The sequence below is a fragment of the Haplochromis burtoni genome, unplaced genomic scaffold (assembly GCF_018398535.1).
Source record: "Haplochromis burtoni strain Fernald_Lab_line unplaced genomic scaffold, NCSU_Asbu1 Contig_290, whole genome shotgun sequence".
Classification (NCBI taxonomy): Eukaryota; Metazoa; Chordata; class Actinopteri; order Cichliformes; family Cichlidae; genus Haplochromis; species Haplochromis burtoni.
Window position 1 is genome coordinate 435,962 of NW_024582651.1, and position 22,482 is coordinate 458,443.

At 41.2% G+C, this 22,482-nt stretch overlaps 2 protein-coding genes across 5 annotated transcripts in view; both read right to left on the reverse strand.

Annotated features, from left to right (window-relative positions):
* Positions 1 to 793: 793 nt before the first annotated feature.
* On the reverse strand, positions 794 to 13,219 carry cdc42ep4a (CDC42 effector protein (Rho GTPase binding) 4a). The gene is made up of 2 exons (XM_005940325.3): positions 12,949 to 13,219; positions 794 to 3,548 (listed from the first exon to the last, which is right to left on the reverse strand). The coding sequence occupies exon 2, from the start codon at positions 3,410 to 3,412 to the stop codon at positions 2,366 to 2,368; it is 1,047 nt and encodes a 348-aa protein (XP_005940387.1). The 5' UTR covers positions 3,413 to 3,548; positions 12,949 to 13,219; the 3' UTR covers positions 794 to 2,365.
* A 5,223-nt stretch (positions 13,220 to 18,442) lies between these two features.
* Positions 18,443 to 22,482, reverse strand: part of sdk2a (sidekick cell adhesion molecule 2a) — an 88,986-nt gene continuing 84,946 nt past the window's right edge. For all 4 annotated transcript variants that reach the window (XM_014339405.2, XM_014339406.2, XM_014339404.2 and 1 more), the window contains exons 44-45: positions 21,019 to 21,148; positions 18,443 to 19,612 (exon numbers count right to left, since the gene is read on the reverse strand). In XM_014339405.2, the coding sequence (XP_014194891.1) occupies positions 19,193 to 19,612; positions 21,019 to 21,148 (550 nt within the window). In that variant the 3' untranslated portion in view covers positions 18,443 to 19,192. The remainder of the gene's footprint in view (positions 19,613 to 21,018; positions 21,149 to 22,482) is intronic.

Genomic DNA, 22,482 nt, shown 5'->3' on the forward strand with positions numbered 1-22,482 from the left:
ATCCTCCAATCACCAAGGTAAGAGAAATTGCCCGTCTTCGCTATTTGTCAATGCAGCACTCCTCGGTGATAAACTTTCCCCCCTGAATCCATCTTTCACCCCTCTCACACCTGCACGATTTAAAAAAAAAAAAAAAAAAAAAAAAAAAACTACTAACCAAAACATTTTTTAAACTAAGCCTTTAAGTTAAGATGCTTTTCTCCTCCACATGCACTGGTTTACTCAAAACTCTTTTTTTTATTGTATATTTAAGAAAAGTGTACAACTAAGGCCAATAAGGTCTGAATTGCTTCCTTCCTTCCTCTGCTTGGAGAGATGGTGAATGGCAGGAAACATGAGGCACTCAAGGAATTCCTTTGTTAATGCTGCTGAGTGGATAGCACTTAACACACACTGCTTTTTGATGTACTCGCATAAAAACAAAATCAAATATGAAACAGTGAAGGTATTCAAGCTTTTATTGAAAAATATAGGTTATTTTGAGCAGTACAGAAAAGACGCTGTAAATATACAGTGGGGACAAAAATATGGTGTAATATCACACAGAAAACACAAACAACTTTTCATTCGCACCCAATTAACAGTTGGATTTACTTGCGTGTATTTTGTAGTGCATGAGTGATATACATCCAGTTATGCAACCTCTTCAGTTTCAGGACATCACACCTTATAGCACTTATCTTGATTTGCATGCTGAAACTTACACAGTGAATACTGGTAGAGAGAAGGAAGTGAAATGTAAGTGGCAGACTTTCCCAAAAGCAAAGAGAGAGAAAAGAAGAAGAAAGAAGAGAAAAAAAAAAATCATAATTTGGCACATCTGTCAGTTTCAGTTAAGGCAGTGAAGTCAATCAGCCCAACTAAGCCTCAATACTTTCTGGCCATGGCTTTTAATGATGCAAGAAAGGCAGTCGAGCTGCAACGACTATGCAACTTGCACAAAAATAGCGATCTTTTCTTAATGCGCTTGCATCCATTGCTGTCTCTTTTCTCTCTCCCCCCCACGTTTTTTTTGTTTTTTTTGTTTTTTAAATCCACTCTCCAGACATAACAAACACAGTAAAGATTTCTTTCTAACAAAAGGTAGAGAAAACAGCAGGTATTTAACACCAAATACTAGTAGTGTCTGATTTACTTGTGCCTCCTGGTACACGTAATTCGTCCGTCACACGCAATTCGTCCGTCACATATACACTAAAACCCTACTCGTACGTAGTGGTGAAAATAGTTTACACATATAGGTAGTCCCCTTGAGTAATGAAAATCTTCTACACAGATCACTTGCACCGCTGCAGTTGCTCGGATGTAACGAAAAAAAGGAAGGAAGTGGTTATTCGGTTTCAACTCGAACTTGACACGACTAAAGGAAAGTCACTTTGTGTTAATTAATGGAGATTATCAGGAAAACTGCATCAGAAAAGATATAAAGATATAAAAGACAACTAAGAGTGGGCTACACTACTCCTCACACCTCCAGTTTGCTGTAGTAACACCTTGCTTTCTATTTAGTTCAGCCCAATGCATCTCCGTTAGCTCTACTTCCTTTTCTACAATTCACAGCGTCTATGTGAAACTCAGTGAATTACAAAAAAAAAAAGGAGACAATTTGGTGTTGGCTTTGAGGTCCAGCTTTACAGCAGGAAATTGTACTCTTTAAACAGTGTCACAAAGACCCTGAGATACATAAGTTATACTAAGGGAGAAAGAAATCTGATAGATCTATGGTACTGCTATAATATCTTCAGATGAAAGAGGCTCAGTGCAGGGCCTCACACACCAGTGACAACCACAGCTCCCTTTATTGTGACAAGACACCCACCAGTGATCCTGTTGTGACAGAGGCCTTCTGTTTAGCTCAGGCCTCATGACGTCCCACAGCCAGAGTGAAGAAAAGAGGCGAACCGAATGAAAAAAGCACATGTGACACATCAAGCGAGAGGGGAGAGAGAGGGAAAGAGAAAGGCTGAACTGAGTTTTACTTGTGGAAAGTGTTTTTCCTACAAAAGTTCCTTTCTAACCACTACTCCCTGCTTACTTCTGGAATGTTCCATATTCAGAAAGTGTGTTCCCTTCCATGTCAGTTCCCTCGGTGTTCAAAAGGGAGTCACAGATTGACAGAAAGGGAGTGGAGGGTAAGGCTCTCTGACAGACAGAGTTTGGGCACATCCAAAAGGAGCAGTCACTCTTTCTTTGTAGCCCTTTAAAGGAGGAACCCTCCATCTTCTTCAAAGTGCCATTCGCACAGTTCCTGACTACAGTATCGTCTTCCCATTTAACTGCAAATCCACACTGTCAAAGGACTTGCCAGTTGCGCATAAACCACTTCCACAGCTTATTCTTATTTTTTTTTCCTTCCACCAGACTCTCATACATGAATCTCATCATCTTCATCCTCCAAGAAAGAGGAAAAGTTGCTCTCCTCCTCTGGTGGGGCACTGAAGGTGGCACTATCTGTATCTCCTGCAAAGATCAGGCTGCTGGGTTTCTCATCCAGAGCAGCAGACCCAGAACTGGACATGGAGCAGCTGTCTAGGTGCTGCAAGTGTTTGGGGCGTATCTCAGGAGTGTACTCTGGAGTGTAAGGCCCTCCGTCCTCCTGCCTCAGATCAACAGAGCTGGCTAGATGCATAGATGCCTGGTGCTGCAGCTCTTCTGCTTCTTCATTTGCCTCCACCTGCTCCTCATCTTTTTCACCCTCTACATAAACCTCTTCCTCACCATGGGCGCCAAGCAGTGGCGAGGTGCAGCCCTCGCTGCTCTTGCCCTCCTCGTAGCCAAGATCATCATCCTCCTTCTCCATCACACCCAGGATTTCACCCAGCATGGACGGACCCAGGTCAACGTGGAAAGACATAACCGACACTGCATGCTTCATTCCACCTCCGTACTGAATTGAGCTCTCTGGGAGCTCAGTCAGCTCACCAAAACTTCGCTCTTCCAGCTCTAAAGCGCGAGTAGCTGCAACCGCACCTCTCCCATCCAAGTCGCTGTGGAGCTTCAGCGGACTTGAAGACAAACTCTTTGCCACCATGCTGTCGCCTCCGTCTTCATCATTGAGAAAGGGAAGGGACATGGCATTTTTTACATAGGTGGGTGATCCTCCGGGGACCACCAGGGCACTATCTTTCTGTTGGTCCACTCGGTTCACCGACTGAGAGCGCTTGCTGCTCCTAAAGGTGCGTGACAGGAGCCCAGGCCGAGGAGAGCGAGGAAAGGATGTGGACTCGGGAGGGGGTTCCCCTGAGCGTGTGCTGAGAAAGGAGGTGTCACCAAAAGCATCACCGCTGCGGCCTACATGCATGGTGTGGCGAAAGTCACCCAGGGGAGCACTGATCATCTCCCTGGTCAGGTCCATACGGGAGCGACGCTTTGTCTGGGAGGAGGACGACACTAGCTGTTTTAAGATCGGCATGGTGGCTGATCAGGGGTATTGTTGTGCACTAAGAGGTAGCTGGGTGGCAAAAAGATCACCTGAATCTTTGGGAAAGTCCTTCTTTGAAATCTTGGAATGAATATTGATGGTCCTTAAATCCAATCAGCCAGGGAACCTGGAAAAACACACAATAAGTTAGAAACAGACATAATCGAATCAAAATTGTTTGTTTAGTCAAAAAAAACAAAAAAAAAAACTTCAAAGTGTGTCCACTCACAGAAATTGATTTCAAACAATAAATTGTAACTTGACTCAAAACCAGCAGAAAGCAAAAAGAAAGAATCTATATGGTCCAGCTAAAGTATAGATTTTAAATTATGTTGCCAAGAAAGTTGAAGCCCTTTAATTCTAAGAAAAGAAAAAAAAACATATGAAGGAATTCCAAATGTTGCCACTAATTGCAAGAGCTGAAGCTATCAATTATTGAGTCTATAATGACGAGCAAACTCTGTGAGATGAACTCTAAAATACGCTGCAGAAAAAAACCAAAAAAAAAAAAAAAAAAAAAAAGGAGACCACCACAGGATTTTACTTAAACAGCGCTATAACTTAGAGGAAAACACCAACCACAGACCAACATGAATCAAGGCAAGATAACTGAGAGCTGCCACAGATTTCTTTTTTTTTTTTGCAAAGTATACTTCACTGCAAGACCGAAAACTATCTTCTACTGACAAAAGGACAATTATACATGCATCAAAAACAATGATACCCCTGTCATCTAACTATAGAGCTGGATTATTGCAACAACGAAATCACAATGTATTCCCCATCTTAGGCAGTGGTGTTTAAGCCCCCGGAGGTTTATGACAGCTGACAGAAATTGTGTTTCTACGTTACTGAGAGCTCAGACAGAGGAAACCCCGCCACAGGCAGCCAGCCAGACACCGCTGTTTCCTCAGGTGATGCACTGGAGGGCAGGAGCAGGGTGTCTCATTAACCATCAGTCCAATTATATAAAATACACATGAAAAGAGCACTCTCATGGTGGCCCACAAAGTGAAGTGCAAGCGGTTTCCACACAAAGACATCAAAAACACATGCACAGCTGACTTGTGGATGGAAAATCTCTGTGGTTGTGCATAAGCATGTCTGAAGAAAAGGTTTACCTCACCGGCTTGAGCATGCGTCTCTCTAGCTTGCTCATAGTGCCGTTTTCTTTATTTACTTAACCTAAGACAGGAAGAGGAACACTTAACCTTGACTTTAGCTTTCTTGTAAGAAAGCCCTTTAAAACATATTTAAGTCACTTCTGTTTATGCTGGAAGAGATTTTAGATGTTTAAAGTGGCAGGCTTTTGCATGCATTGACCTCATTCTTCGGTCTCCACCCCCTGTCTTTGCCAGCTGAGTCTCTTCTCCGCTTCCTGTTAATGCCTTCACCTGCTTCGGTTTCCATAGAAACACCCTCCCTCGTGCAAGCGACAGCGTTTCCTGTCAGAGGCTACGGGCGGCTCCAGGCTTCGAATGCAACGTATGGCCTTCTGTCAGCCATAGCCTGTGCTCACTCACCTTGTGTTGTTACTTTCTATTGGCCAAAATGGAAATCGATTAAAACTCAGAAATATTCCGGTGCTGTAGAAAAAAAACAACAAAAAAATAAATAAATAAATAAATAAAGCAAGCAAGCTCGATAAACCAGAGGCCGAGTTGTGATGACAAAACGTTCCATGAACTCCAAATGATTTCAACAAGATACATAAACAAGGTCACTTTTTGCTGAAATGTGTTTATTTTTGTAGCTGCCTGTTCTGATTTGTTTCAGGGAAGGCCAAATATTCACACCCAGCCAAAATAACAGCCTTTTCTTTCCTGAATAGTTGCTCCTGGGTGGCACAAACACAGGAAAGAAAAAAACAAAACAAAACAACTACTGGATCAAAAAAAGCGGAGATGGTGAAAACCTCCCTCCCACTCCTCTATATCACCCTCTAGGCCAGGATCAAGCTGAAAAGCTCTATGGTGCCCATCGCAGGGATATGGATGCAGAAACTTGCTATAGACCACCAGACAGACTTCTCATTGTCAGCTCCAAACCACATCGTACCAGAAAAAACAAAAAACAAAAACCGCTGCAGTTCCACATTTACATCCAACCCAAGACCTTCTATATTTATGGCTTTGTCATATTTGCGGAAGTGCATGCACGCACGAGTAGGGGGTGGGGGAGTGGCAGATATAGATGGAGAGTGGAAAAGGGCCTGAGAAGGCAGCAGTTAGCGTGGGAACCGCTGGATCGCAGCACCAGGGGTGAAGGGGGGAGGATTGACTTTATAAACAAACTTTCACAACACTCATGATCTAATTGCAACAGAGCCCACTAAAAATGCGGGACAGGAACGGGGATGAACAGCAAATGAAGCACATCTGCATTTTTTCAGTTTGACAGTACAGCTTCTTGAAAGCTAGAGCTGTCTAAACTGATGTGTATAGATTATGAGGTTGACTGACCTGCCTTGATGTGGTGTTTGTGAGCTGCTCGGTAAAAGCAGCAGTACATGCATGCACACATACTGCAGTAACCACGAGTACATTGGAATGTTTCCAAACAGTTGTGAGTGCTACTCCACTTCTTCAGTCATCTCATGTTGTTCTTTTTTATAAGCGGTATTATAACCCATATTGCCAGATGTATTTAGGCTATGGAGTAGTTCTAAACCTGGAGGGGAAAAAAAAAAAAAAAAAAAAAAAAAAAAAAAAAAGGAAATCTCTGTCAGGAAAAAAAGAGCAAAAGAAAAGAAAAAAAATCTGCTGTTTTACTTCTACTAAAGAGGTCAAAAAGGAGCACGCTAAATGAAACAGTAACCTCACTAAACCTGCAGTCATTTCTTACAGCTATAAACAAATGCCACACTGGAGGAAGTGGGGAAAGAAAAATAGCTACGAGTTTAACCTACGAGTCAAAATTCACTGAGATAATTAACCCGCATTCAGTAAGTTTTTTACAGCAAACCTTAGACGAGCATAACTTCTCACTTCTTGTCAATATTCTCGCACCAAGCCAATCAATACCGAAACACAAGAGATCACTCGCAGACACATAAACCGAGTCTCAACCATGACTTATGAGCCATTTCCGGAACTAAGTATTGATGCGCCTTCTTTGTGCTCTGTGCATTCTGCTGTCTGGAAGACGGGAGGGGTTCAGACTCGCTGTGCGCATCATTTGAAGTCACTGACCTGGACGGACAATCGAATGACCAGAGGGTGAACTGACATTAGGGGGAGGAAAAGCCACATCATGCACCCTAAATCTGTGTGGAAATTAAAAAAAAAAAAAAAAAAATGGTGAAAACTGCTCTGCTTGAAAAATACTCCAATTATCAAGCAATCTGTAAACATTCTGATTGCTTGTGAAAACCCTAATTTATTCCCAAATGTTTAAGTGCGACACCACCAAGAGGTACACAGTTGCTCAGTAACAGGCTAGCACAGACTCTCACACACATACTCTACTAATTACGCAGACAAATGGCCTCCAGTAGATAGGTATCTGCCATGCAGCTCAGTTAGCGGGCCTGAATATCTCATTTAGGAAGGAGCAGCCAAAGGACAAACAGTGGAAATCACATTATCTCTCAATCAAACAAACAGGGGACAACAGACATCAAGCTGATGATGCCCTCTGAGATAAATACAGCAATGAGAAAACACACTGCTCTAATGAGAAATTACAAATAAAGCCCTTTTTCTTACGCTAAAGCCAAATTTAGCCGTTGCTTAAATCGCCCATTTGGGGCAATCAACTAGACGTGCCATTCGCTTGTGGTGTTGCAGCTTCAGACGTGTTGACCGAGAGGGTATCTTTGGTACGTTTACACCCTGCCACCCATTTCACCATGCAGATCCTATATAGCACGGAAGCTAAAACATTTCAGAACAGACACGATCACACTAAATAAGCCCTGATATGTTTTGTTTGTTTGTTTATATATTTAAAGAAAAACACCAATGGCTGAACAAAACAGGACAATTGGGCACATCACCAAGCACTCCGGGAAACTTCAGTGCACGACAGCCCCAAATGGACATGCAGTCAAATCAGGAAATCGCACACCCCAAGACAACCCATTTTACAGAAAATGATGAATGTAGAGACATCAATAATCACAGAGAGTTTAACAAAACATCTCAACCATTCAATTTGTCTGAAAAATAACACAGGGACCAGAAGATAAAATTGTTTCTGGGGGGTTTTTTTGTTCTTTTTTCTGTGACCACAAATACCTCACAAGCTGCTGTTAGGAGATATGCTGTGTTAGTGTCACACCTCACCCAGTGGGGCACACCGTTCTGTAGGGATCAAAGAACAAGAGGTTTTTAGAGCCTTCCTGCTAATAAAAGTGCCTGTAGGTTTTGGAATTGGTATTCATGTTGCTGAGTACCAAATCCGTTTCTATCCTTAGACAGTGAGGGGAATATTTGAGAGAAGCGGCAAGAACAAACTGACAAGAACTTTTAATAGTGTTAAAAATATAACATTGCATTGATAAACCATCATGTAAACCGAACAAAGCTCACGGGCCAGAATCCGCCCAACAATCCGCCCACTGGAAGGCTTTGCAAACTGTGAATAAATGCATAGATTTTGGACTTAATTGTATTTTCACAAGTTTTACAGCTTTTGTTTTGTATTGATAAAGACCTTTGTCATGACATCATTCAGTACATGTAAAAAATAAAATAAAAGTGTCCTATAGTGCAATATCATATGTTTACATTTCCTAATGTGCACAACAAGGAGAAGCACGTTTGGGAACAAGAGCTACAAATCGATGACTTTTTGTTACCTAGAAAGAGAACGACCTCAAAAACCTCCAGCAAAGTGCAGTACTTTGCAAAATATGTGAGAAAACTCTTCCTGCTAAAGGTGGAAACAACAAACGAGTTACAGACTAGGACGGCACAGGAGGAGGAGATACTAGTAGCTGGCGATGTGCAAAAATAAACAAACTAATCAATCAAGCATCGCTAGCACTCGCTGGTTGCGCACCGTACGACAGGAAGAGCAAATGATGAATGGAAATTACTTGGATGGATTAAATTATGCGGTAACATGATGGAAAAGCAGGGCTTTTAGCAAGAGGTAGAAAATATCTATTTTTTTTTTTTCATGTGACAATATTATGCAGGCTCTGGGTCAATGGACTTTAGGGTTTGTTATACTAAAGTTTTAAGCAGCTATTTTATACTTTTACTTAGAAGTTTAGCTTACATTTAATTTATGCTGTGTCATGACTGTTGCATGCTAATGATGCTGTCACTGCTGGCACCTTGTTTCGATTGAAAATTAGGAAGTGTGACAGTAGTGCCATTGAAAAATATTGGATGGAAAACATCTTTTATTTAGATGTATACTTTTTTTCTTTATCATCATAAATATCCTCACAACTTTTCTTGAAATATCAGGATATATAGTGAGGTGACAGATCAATATACAATCCATGATCACTAAAACTAGCCTGAAGTGGGTTACGCTCTACCACAAATATTCATATTTGACATGTGGGGAATGTGCTAGCTAGGTTGCAGACTTGTGGCTTAGGTCTGTTTGCATGACAGACACCAGTGTGTGCCGGTTTCCTGCACAACTGTTTTGTTTTTGCTTATTTACACACATTTGTTCATTTTACGACAAAGCTAGTAGGCGTTTTCTCAACATAAGAGGTGAAAGCGGCTAGCGTGGAACTCTACCAACATTCACGAAGCAACACTTTAAAATTGAAAATGCCACTGTATTCACCATGCAGACTATTCAAGTTGGAGCTATTTACAAGTAAAGCAAATCATCCAGCTGGAAGGAAGAAAAGTGATGAAGACCAGGACAGAAGGTGACACCTCGGCAGTCACTGAAATGGTTTGTGGCAGAAAACAGGCGTGCTCGACGTGCACCAGCTGAACTCAGATACCCAAGAGGGGATGACTTGTCTCTTTTACATTTACAGCCAACACAGCCTCCAGACATGACACAGCATCTCTTTCTCTCAGTCCTCTGCTGTGATCAAACTGACAGCTTCTATTACAGGCACAATCAGTGGATGGCAAACAATAATGCTGCATTGCGCTTCAAGAATGAAAAGTATTCTTTGGGTTAAACAAGGCTGATAAACATTATTTTCATGGATCTACAATGCCTTTTTATAGACAAACAATGTTATCCATCCCAGCTCTGCTATCATCTCTGATCAGAATAAAAAGTTACTATTGCGCTACTGAAAATGGAGCCAATATGGCTGGACACCAACGTCATTTGTGTACTGGGCATGCTATCTAAATACAAACAGAGGGTGGGAGGCACAACATGCATTTAGAGGCATTTAGAGTGTCTCGGAATAATTACAGGGAATTGACGGAAAGCAGGTTCACGCTGGCAATATCAACGAGTGAGCATGGCAGAGGCAACCACTTAACATTAAGCCAAGAACATCCCAAAAGGACAGGCTGAGAACCTTCACAGACACTTAACATTAAGCTAATACCTTTCCAACTTTTTCCATCCTGTTCCAGCTGGATCTGCAAGATCAACGACCAGTCTTAAGTCATTAACAACTGTCCCCTTCTGTATGCACGAAGACATTTGAGCATTCTTAAAATGTGGATGCACACAGTTGCAAAAGCATAACTTAATTACCACTGAGACACATCACTGAAAACCAGTCTCTTCAAAACAAGCAATTAGCCAAGAACTTCCCAAAAGGACAGGCTGGACATACATAGCTGCACATGATGGAGCCGTTTAATGAAGACACGTGTTGGAGGGTACATCCACAGGAAGGGCAGGGAGAAAATTAGGCAGTAAACCCTCCCATCCCTCCGGAAATCTTCTCAGCCTGCCCTTCCTGATCACTCATAACGTAAACAAGGCTTTTCTCCATAATACTGTGTTACAGACAAGCTAGTCAAACAAACAGCTCATATCTCCATCGACACCCTGTTTTAATAAGCCTGTAGGACATTGTGTGTGTAAAAGCAGACTCCAAACGCAATATGTATCAGTACATGGAAAGCGTCAGGTCCAGGTGACTTTAATCGTTTTCGAAAACGATCACAACCGGATCTTTACAACACCAGGTAGCTGAGTCACAACAGCTGTTGACAGCTCTGGCCTCAGGCCCAGCTGTCTGTGTGGTTGGTGTTTTAAGAGCTGCAGAAGATGAATGAGGTTCTATTTTGAACCATTTGGGAAGAAATCTGTTCTCCTTGATGGAAAGAAAACCAGAAAACATTTTAGAAATCAGAAAAGCAATAGGATTTGGAGACTCCTGTTTGAAAGTGCTGCAGTGCCATAACTATGAGGTCAGACAAGCAAAGGAAAGCACAGGCTGGTGGGACATGGACGAACTCGGTTTATTTTTTTTATTTCTTATTTTAAATAAAATAAATATGCTTGTGTATCTATGGCACAATTGTAATGGACAATGAATGTCACACAAATGCTAAACAACAAATCAAATAGAGTGAAAGAGGACATCTCTGAAAGCATTTGGAGTTTAAACAGAAGTCCCTGTCATTGTCTTTTGGTACAATGACATCAACTCCATGCAATACGTGCATCCAGTAACAAGGAAACAGAACAAACATTTACCTCTTGCTAACAGGCCCCAGCATACAGTGCAACAAAGCAGCATGCAGGATAGGCCTAGAACACAATGCAGCCAAACAAAAGGCAAAAAAACCCAAACAGACACAGCATTCACACACTGTCATATGATAAACTCTCAGTATTTGATATTTGGACAAGGTAAGAAAAAGGTAAGTGGCAGAAAACTAATGACAGTTGCCATATGTCAGAAGCCAAACTGGCTAAAATACATCTGTACTGTGTAAGTGTTGAAAGACAAGTTCAAATCCAAGGCTCTTCTCCAAAGTAACCCAGATATTCCCTACTACCGTCCTCAGAGGAATTCTGGGAAAAGAAAAGAAAACACAAAAAAAAAAAAAAAAAAAAAAAAAAAAAGTTTATACTGGTATTTCCTGGAATGTGAAGGGGCTGGACAGGACACACACACAGCCTCAAATGAGCACACAAACTGCAAACATGGGTGCTGGACTATTTAGCCAGTAGCCACAAATAACTGAGTTTCCCTTCAGCATTACCGCAGATGTATTTTGGAATATCCACATTAAAAGTGAGCAACTTTGCTTGCTCTTGTAAACAAACTTATTAGCAGGTTGCTCTTCCCAGGATACGAGCCAACAAATCCTGTCTACACTGTGCCTTGCATAATAACAGGGTGCTTGGCACAGTGTCCAACAACACAAGAGGGAAGGATAACTTTCACCTTCGGGCACTAACCACCTCCTGCAGGCAATTAGACACCAACTTTGTAATTTAAAAGAAGAAGAAGAGAAAAAAAAAAAAAAAAAAAAAAAAAAGAACTCTGCATAGGGAGTAGAACTTGTGCGGGCTGGTTTAAAATCCTGTCACTTTGTATAAAATACAAAGTAAACAGGCTAAAGAAAGCCTAAAACATGTAAATCTGGTCAACTATGCTTGCATGTTTGCAGTGTCATCAACCTGAATCCATCACACCACTCCAAGACAACCTCACATCTCATAAAAGGCCCTTGCACATTTTGAAAAAGGCAGGTCAAATTTCCTAAAAGCCACCGTAACTTCCTCACAAGCACAGACCTCTGATAACACCACCTCTTCAGACAATTGCTGTAAGTTTTTATCAGTGCAGGGTGATGGAGAGATAGCCCGCTGACCTGAGGCCCATTACCTCACACTACCAGTCAGTGAACTCATCAAGTGCCAGCCTTACCAGGAAAACTGTACAAAGACCTGGACAAAGTGAATGTGCACTCCAAGGAGGCAGAAACTGTATAACGTATCTTTCTTTCCCAGCCTTATCTGATAAAGTCAAAACCACCTCCAACTTCGAGGAAATGTGCCAAATCACGCCCTTCTATCACCTTCCACTCACTCTAGAATTAGTTCCCAGAAGCAAGTCAAAGTGTTTTAAGAAAATATCAAGGACCCCCAATAAGCACAGCCATCAAACACGTTACTGGCCTAATTATGAGAATTTTTGAAGTTTATCATGTGTTCTAAAAGTCAGGCCTATGGGAGTTGTCGTTTGTAGTAAAGTCAGGGGTTAAAACAAAAGGAAACATGGTGTATCCGCTTAAACCTGAAAACATCCCCCAAATAAACTAACAAACAAAAAACACAAATAAACTCAATTTGTTTCTGAGAGGACAAAATGGCTCGTTTCTTTCGACAACAGACACACAAAGAAAAAAGCGCTAATTCCGCAGCATTTGATTCACTCTTGCGCTCACTGCCGATCAGCGAGGTTCGATCATATACAATAAAGCGCTGATTCTGGGTGGGTCAATAGCAGGAGAACAATAATAGGCCAGCGGACTAGAAGCATGAGCAGCCCCGTGCGCGCAGGTGAACGGGCCGATAAAATGTCGGTATAAAACGCGTCCTTGAAGTGCACACACAACCCAGAAGATCAGTTTTATGTTAAGTGCAAGTACAAATATTAAAGTACACACGCTTACCGAGCATCCCCATTCATAAAAGCCGGGTGCTGCTCCACTTTTAGGCCCCCAGCAGACCAACAATGGGGGTGCATTCATCAAACGAAACAAGCCGTGAGGCGCTCAGATTAGTTCTTTCTGCTCCAAACAACGCGGATCATGGACCCGTGAGTGTGGCGGTTTTTTTAGAGAAATATTACAGCTGCTGTCACAACATCCTTACAAACGCTGCTGCTACTCTGAAGCGCATGAACTCACTACAACGCCTGCTGCGGTAGTGCGCTTGAACACGCCCTCTTTACATGGGTCCTTAAAGACACAGGGTGCCAGCATGGGGCCACTCAGACTGCCTTGGCGCACTGACACAAAGGAAACCTCGAAGATAATTTATTAAATCTTTAATAATAAATATATAAATAGGTTAGCCAGTTTAAATACTTAATAATTAATGTACCAAGAAAATGTACTTGAAAGACCCAGGAACATATTAAGCCTTTTATTGATGCTATTATATACCAAGGTGTAATAAGCATTTATCAATAAGCAGTGTTGTGCATTCTTTAAAATGATTCTTCATATCCTTTCTAGTCTTATACAATACTCATTTACGTTTGCCTTATTAGATATTTTCCGAGAGCAAGAGTAGAGAATATCTTTGTTCATTTGTCAAAGGGGAAATGATGTCATCGTTTTAGTGCCTAGCATTGCATGTTTTAAGATTTAAGTATTAAATAAATCAGTAAAAATTGGCAAAGATAAATTTATACGGGACTGGTGTTTTCAGAGGGATTTGAAGGCGTGACATTGCCAAACTGCTTAAAGGTGAGCTTTGCCCTTCATTTCTTTTACAGTTCCAATAAGGATGTTAGTCAGAATTATTACACGTCCACACATTTTTCTCTGACAACAGCAAAGACTGTATTGAGTTAACAAACCCTTTGATCTTGTGCATTGATCTTGTGTATTGAACTTGTGGTTGATGAGCTGACATCGGTCAGTGTCCACTCATTAGTACCTTCTGTAATGCAAATAAGCAGAAATATGCACCCCAGGTTTTACCTGAGGAGAAAGGTATGCATAAATGGCTGATAATTACTAAAGGACACAAGTCATTCTACCCAATGACATGACTATTCGCTTTCGTACTTCACAAGGTATGTAGTGACGCAAGTCTCTCTCTCCACGCTGTTCTCTGAAACCACAATGTTCCATATTTAACTGCATGTCCTGGCGTCCTTTACAAATATTTGAAAGTTATTTCTGCCTTTGCTTTTTTCCGACGATCTGTCCCACCAGCTGATGAGAGAATATGGCTTTTTATGATGAGAGTAAACTTAAACTCCCTTGGTATTTAAGCCTTGTGGGAGCTGTTCCTAAAGAGTGTTGCTGACCCACTATTGATCATGTGCCTCATCACATGAGCCACATACCTGGGACCCAAACTGAAGAAGCTTCTCAGATAAGAGGTGAAACATCTTCAAGTAACTTAAAGAAGTCTAGTTGTTTTTCTTTCCAAGCTCCTTACATTACTGTGACCAGGATGGCTGAGAACATGGACAGACACTCTATCTTCTTGTAACAGCAGCCCGTGGTTTGAATTGAGTGCCACTAACAAGCCATATGTCCATTCTTGTCTTTTGTCCAGAGGTTACAGTGTCCATGTTTTTCAAAAAATAATTTCAAATTTCAATTTACCTGACCACAGAACAGTTTTTCACGTTGCCTCAGTCCATTTACACGAGCTTTGGCTCAGAGAAGATGGTGTTTCTGGATCATGCTCACATATGGCTTCTTCTTTGTGTGACAGAGCTCTAACCTGCATTTGTGGATGACACGTTGAATTGTGTTCAAAGACAGTGATTTCTCAAAGTGTTTTGAATTGGGTAAACTGCTGAACCTCAGCCCATCTTTACTTCCGTGAAACTGTTGCCAGTTAACCTAATTACTTAAAGCTAATATCATTGATAAAACAGTAATATGTCTCAGTTAAAACATTTTATATGAGTTCTGTTTTCTGTTGTAAATTATGGGTTTTTCTGATTTAGAAATCATCACATTCTGTTTTATTAACATTTCATGCTGTACTACTCTTCCTGTATGAAGTGAGTTTTTTAAGCAACTGCCAGGTGGATATAAAGGAGAAAAAAATCATATTTTCTTTAATAGTGGAGGTGATTTCCTTTTTTCTATCCATTTTCTGAACCTCTTATCCCACTTAGGATCGCAGCTCATACTGGGCAAGACTAAAGGGTCACATTGGACAGATTGCCAGCACAAGGCCAACGCAGAGAGACAGATAATAACACTCTCACATCCACACCTGCGGTGCGTTTAGAATCACCAGTTAACCTATCTTTGATCCTTGTCTAATGGAACATCAGAAAATGATTTTTTATCCAATATTGTCTGGGCTGCACTCCACCCCATTCTTTAGGTATTCTCGGTTGTTCTCATTTCTGTCGTTTGACGTTAATTAAAATCATCTGGCTTTTTGCTCTCATTCTCAAACGTTCAATTTAAACTTTATAGTGTTAGCCGACTGGAGTAGGGTGGCTGTGAAGCTACTGGATGCAAGATGACCATTTAGCCATGTCACCTGTCCCCAAAATATGTAACTTTGCCCAGTTTGAGATCAATTTAGCTGTTCACTACATATAAGGGCAAGTATAATGGCAAATGTTTACGCAGTTCTGCTTGATTGAACTAGTGCATAAAAATTTCTGCATACTGCAGAGAAATGTTGTGAAAAGAAAACAGTTGGGGGAGCTGACAGTGTTCATGAAATGAGCATCTCCTCAGGTTTTTAACTGATCTGGCAGAAGAGGCTTGAGCGAAGTGTAGGTAGTGGAAATGCACTATGTGTACTGTATCTATGAGTGAAATAAGATAAACTAGAAGACTTCTGGTTTAACAATAACTCTCCCCCACATTAAAACAGTTTGAAAGCTGTAACTTCTCATTTTTCTCTTTATCACACACCATAACTTGGCCCCCGCCAGTCAACCAGACAAGTTAGCTGTGCTGCCAATGCGGTCTTATGAACTCCAACAAACACAGTCAGAAATAGGACAAATTTTGTTTAAGTCAGTCCCATGAGGAGACGTTTCACTGAAATGTAAAACTGTGCCAGATTTGCAGATCTATCTCTTTCCTGCTCTCTGTCCCCATCTGCATGAGCGCCTCGCTTTCTGTCTCTGTCTCACTCTCTTTGGCTTGAATGTGTGTGAGCAGAAGATTTGTCTGTGATCTCCTTAGAGTGAAGAGCTCAGTCAAGTCGGAAGAATTACATATTTATATATAATATATCCATGGTGGAAAGATGTTTTCTGATTTCACCTTACCCCTAAACCTTTGAGCCTGATCCTTCTGTTCTTTGGTTAAGATCAGTGTTTTCTGGCCTGAAATAAAGGGATTACCTGTCCAACCATCCCTAAGATTTTCAGCATGCTTGCACTGGATCAGGTTCTTCTTCAAATTCTTCCCAGTATCTCATGCTGTTTTGCATCCCAATTATGGTTTCTTTTAAGATTCAGGTCATTTGTACACTGTGGGATTAGGTGTCACTTAAAAATGACTTTGCATTCCAGATCATACAAAATGCTCTACTTAAGACTGTCTGTGCAAAATTAATTTCTACAGGTTTTAAAATGGTTTAGATTTCCTTTATAATGAGTTCGTTGCCAATTCTCTTTATGTCAGAATCATAAATCCTGTAATTATTTTCATTAGTGTTCCACCATTTCATTATGATTTATGAGGAAAAGGTCATTACAAAATAGAATGTTTTATTCTAAAGAGTTAGCATTAACATGGCTATTCTGCTTTTTTCTCTCTTTTAATGATGTACACAGAGATGTTCACACTGGAAATTGGACAGATTACATTTTTAGACCTTGAAGACTGAATGCTTTAGTGTGCACACTATAGGTCACACTCCAGCACAGCAATATCCATTCACCTTTTCTAAAGAGACAGCTTTGCAAAAATGTCCTAGAAAATTTCTCACTATAATATATGCCTACGGTACCATGAGCTGTAACACGAATCATGTATTCAGAAATTATATAAATGCAATCACACCTTGTAACATGAACAAAAAAAGTGACAATCCATTCTGACGGATTTCACACATCATCATACTTTTTTCTCCTGCCGCACATTATCATTTACTCTTTTGTATCTTTGTAAGTGACTGATTTCCTGTTTTCTTCCCAGTACATCAAGAAACACCCCAAAATTTGAGGTAGTTTTGAAAAGTAAAGGTTTTGTGCTATAAGTAAAATCTATTGCATTGTGAAACCCTTAGTGGATATGGATACTCTCCATTCTCTTTTAAACTAACCAAAATGAGTTATTATTTTCTTTCATTTACAGCTATTAATATATAGTGATTCATATGCTTGTTAATAATACATGCATTGGATGCCCATACAAACCTGACAGCATCTAACAGATGGTGAAGATTTTTAAGCTGTACATCAATTATATGAATCTCCTACTCTAACCTATCCCAAATTTGCTGTATTGGATTGAGATCTGGTGACTATGGAGGTCATTTGAGTGCAGTGTAGCGTTCAAGAAACCAGTTTGAGATGAGCTTTCTGATATGGTGTGTTATCCTGCTGGAAGCAGCCAAATAAAGAGATGGGTGTGGTCAGCAGCAATACTCAGGTAGGCTGTGCCCTTAAACAATGATCAATTGGTAAAAAATGGACCAAAATATGCCAAGTAAGTACTCCTCATGCCATGGGGCGATCATGGCTCAAGAGTTGGGAGTTTGCCTTGTAATCGGAAGGTTGCCGGTTCGAGCCCCGACTTGGACCGTCTTGGTCGTTGTGTCCTTGGGCAAGACGCTTCACCCGTTGCCTACTGGTGGTGGTCAGAGGGCCCGGTGGCGCCAGTATCCGGCAGCCTCGCCTCTCTCAGTGCGCCCCAGGGTGGCTGTGGCTAAAATGTAGCTGCCATCACCAGCGTGTGGATGACTGGATGTGTAAAGCGCTTTGGGGTCCTTAGGGACTAGTAAAGCGCTATATAAATACAGACCATTTTGCACCCGCCTAAGACAAAGGCAGGAGGCAGGATAGATCCATATTTATTGTTGTTTACACCAAATCCCGACCCTACCATTGGAACCTTCTATTTTAAATTTTGATGAGGTAGATCAGCAGTTTTTGAAATACTCAACCCACCTGACACCAACAAACATGTCACCTCTCTTCCTCATTCTGAGCGTTTCTTTGAACTTTAATCATGATCATGTCTACATGCCTAAATACACTGAGTTGCTGCCATGTGACTGGCTGATTAGATGATCGAGTTCAATGAGAAGTTGAACAAGTGTACCTACTAAAGTGGCCGATAAGTGTATGTATCTAATGAACCAAGGGGATTTGTGCTTTTGGGTCTTAGTAATTTTCTGTGAATAACATTAAAGCAAACAAATACACATTATAAAGCTTGCCTTTGCTTGTATATCTACTGACATGAGCACACAATCAACATCCTCAGACTACTATAAAGGTGCCACAATGCTTTAATGTGATTCATAACATTTTCACTAGTGATGCTCTGAAAATATTGAGCTTGAAGCTGCTTGATATAAATATCTGGTAAACAAGATGAGACAAGTACATATAGTAAATACACAATGCATTTCCAACAATGATTAGGCAGAGTGAGAAACTTAAAGGCAGCTGAGGGCTACAGTGACCGCAAGTGCCTCTCTTCAACTCAGAGTCATTTTCTCACAACATTTTGTCCTTTGTTAGGCATCGCTTGTTCCATAAGAGTCAGTTTTTCCATTGTCCAGTCTCAGCAATGCAAGTGGTCCATACTCTATATGGTTCTAAGGTGGTTGTTTTCAATAAAGCTCTCATGTTAAACAATAATACAGGAATTTGAAAACAAGGATTTCTTTTTCAGAACTTCAGGTCCTGTTCTCTCTTGTTTACATCGATGATCGTTCAAATTAATTTGCTAAAGCAACACAAAAACTTTCAAATGATTGTCTTTTCATAAAATACATATTACACAGATTGACCAACCATACACACTCAGCACAATCATACATACACTCTTCACAGAGGAGAAAGCACTATTTAAGATGCCTGCAATGCTTAATATTGAGCAACAACTCTGTCGGTAAGACAGAACTAAAGATCAAAAAAAAGAAGAAGAAAAGGAGCAAAATACAAATAAACCAACAACAACAAAAATCAAAGTTTCGTCCTCAGGGTCCTGTTGTTATTGGAAGGAGAGCTGTGTGTCAAACAAAAGAGGAGAAGCCCGCGGTAGGTGCCTGAGCGGCACAGCCGAGGCTGCTGGGGGGCCGGTACAGGGTGCTGTGCTGGCTGGGGGGGTCGGAGGACAGCAGGGAGGGGGTGGGAGTCCGGCTTCCCTTAGGCCTGAAGAGGGTGCCCTGGCCTTGGCACTGGGGCTGTGGTGACTGGGCGCTCTGGGGGAGGAGAGGGGGAAGAGGGGGCAGGGGGGGTACGGGTGGTGGGTGTTGTCGTGACTCTTGCTCCACCAGGGGCTCGGGCTGGGAGTAGCCGTATGCCGGTGGACGAGTGACGCCCTTCTGTTGTCGCCGCCAGGAGTTGTAGTAGGTGGGGTCGCTGATGTAGTGATTAACAAAGGAGTGGGTCTTCTGCCGACTCTGATCCATTTCGTATTCGCTGTCGCTGCCCTGTCAGTCAACAGTTCAAAGTCACTTTGGCAAAAAATGAGGACAGTAAGCAGAACACGTGCTACGACGCTTACTACAGAGTATAATGACAGCTACATTTTCATGGTCTCAAATCAAGGCTAATTCTATTTCCAGTATTGTACAGCTGGTTGACAAACAACACAGTAGCTACTGAGTCACGGCACAGCAGGACATATCTATTGACAATGGGAAATCTATGAATCCATGTGCATTTCTATGGGCCAGATAATCACTTCTATTGAGAATCTTTGAGATGTAGAAGCTCACCGATAGCTGTATGGCGTACAAACATGATACATGTAAACAAGTGTGTCCTAGAATTAGAGAAAGATAATGTTTACAGAATTAATCTCCTTTTCTTGTAACACAAAACCATCAGGCAAAAGCTTGTCTGAGTGAATCCTCTTGTTATTCTGCTACATGTATTTGTTTTAAAAAAAAAATAGTAAAAGCCTCCCACAGAAAGCATTACACATTTGGCACATTTGTGTGCCTGATGAGCACTTGCTCATCTACTGCTCTATTGAGACACTGTAGCTCAACAGATGTTGAAGCACCATTTATTTGCACAAGTGTCAGGTAAACAGTGGGAGGCTACGCAGAGGAAAAGAATAACACCAGCCTGCGTCTCCTGGGAGATCTGTTTTTTCTCAAACTGGGATGAACAATGTTTTGCCTGTGCAGGTACCAGACAAATTGGCCAGGGAGACACAGCGCGAGTGTGGGAAGACAAATGTTCAGAATCTGCTACAATCGGCTTCTCTGCCAGTTGTAGGTACCATCCCTCATCACTTCAAGCCTCCCATCTCCTCACTGGGCCAAACTATTCTATGCACACACTCATCATATTGCGAGCTGAGACATGGAAGCCAAGATTAACAATTTCTATTTGACAAAAATTAATTAGTTGTGAAGATATTTCAGCACATGCGAGGCACGGGAACCGGCTGTGTATTCCCCTGCCATGAAAGAAATCAGTATTAAAAGATCCAGAAACGTCAGCCATCACTGCACGACGCTAACAGAGGGTATTTAATTTTGAGGTGATCCACTTGAGGCAGATATTGCTGCAGAATGTCATTAATTTATCGTCACAAATGCTGCTTCATAATTAGACAGCTGTCTTGCTTCTGCATCTAGCAAAGCGGTGACTGTGACAAGCTGAATTGAGTTTATCAAGAGGATAGTTGCCAAATGTAACAAAAGAACAGAAAGTTGAACCAGAGAAGTTTTTTTTTTTTTTTACTTTAAAAAGGTTACAGCTTTGCCCTGAGGATTTTCTCCGTGAGAAATTTAAACAGTTGAATTTGACTTTTTAATTTAAGTTCATTGCTTATTCCAGACGCAGGGTCGGGCATAGTCTGTAAGCCTGGGTCAGCGCTTACCTGCGAGTCAGATATCTCCGAGGGTTTTTCAGTCAGACTGCTGCTTTCTGCTGGGATCAGGTCATTATACTTAGTGCTGACATCCTCATCTGAGTAGTGCAGACTTCCAGGACTTGGTCTTGGAGGAGAGCTGAATTTAAAAAAAAGAAATAAAATACATTAAGAAAAGTAGAGAGTTAAGAAGGAGAGTTATAAAAGCAAGAAGATGATAAAGAGCTAATGTTATATAAGAAAAAAGAAGTTTCTTTTGATCATAATTGCATTCTCCAAACTGATTTTCTTAAGCTCTCACTTTTTTTTCTCGTTCGGGAGTAAAAAGCTGTGTCAATCCTGTGACTGACACCACAGAGACAACTAAAGAAAGCCACCAAAACAGTTCTAAAAATGAAGCTTCAGAAGCCACAGGGTGTTCAGTGGGAACAACATGAATAGATCCAGCACAGACTTATTGATTATGAAAAAAAAATGATTCAGACAAGCACAGCATGGGTTATTTGTGCATTCCTGGAAGCCACTACATTAGGCAGGACAGAGATTAGAATTGATCTTATACTTTTGCTATTCTTTTCTAATCTTTCAAAGTGTTTGTGGAAGTTTGGCAGTGGACTTGTGCCAACCTCATGAACAGAATTTATGCAAAAAAGAAAAAAGATCATGAAGATCATGAAAGCACTCTGTGGCGATTAGAGCTGAATTAATACACAGAGCGACTCAATCAGAGTTTTAGACTTCCTGCAGAAAAGCTGGGTAACTAAGCGTGGACTTGAGCTTTGTGAGCATTAAGAAGTTCTCATACAGTATGAATGCAAGTCAAGTAAAAAAAGAACTCCTTAACTTCTTTCGGCTCCAGTCATTAAGTCCATGAAGTGAAGCAGAGAGAAACATCTGTGCAGACAATTATTTTTCTCCTTCTGCTGTAATGACTACTGCTGCGTTCAAGGTCTGCTGAGATTGAATTGGATGGTCTGAAAGCCAAAACTGGACCACTACCCTCGCATCACTGCGCTACATCAGTGGGCTCAGTATGCATCTCAGGCTAATACATTAAAAGAAGGGTTTGCTCAGTTGGTTTCAGAAAAAGAGACTAACGAATTGCATAAACTAGACACTGCATGAAAGTAAATGTTTAAATGATCTGAAATGGAAAATGTATGTGGGGGCAGAATAGACAAGCATAAAATGCCGTGATGTCAAGTGGAATATTAAGGCATAAAGAAGACAACCTTGACAACCTCTCCAAAAAAAAAAAAAAGTTAATATGTACACACAGGCGCTAAATCACCGGGAATGCCAAGAACAGGCTTAGAAGACACAACATGACAACGGCCATGAAAAGGTTGACACAACAAAGGGATATCTCCTCTGGGTTAAAGGGGATGACGTGAGGGGGTGGACTGTGGAAAAAAAAAAACTACATTAAGACAAGGTTGAACCAGACATAAAAAGGATGGAGCCATGTGAGTG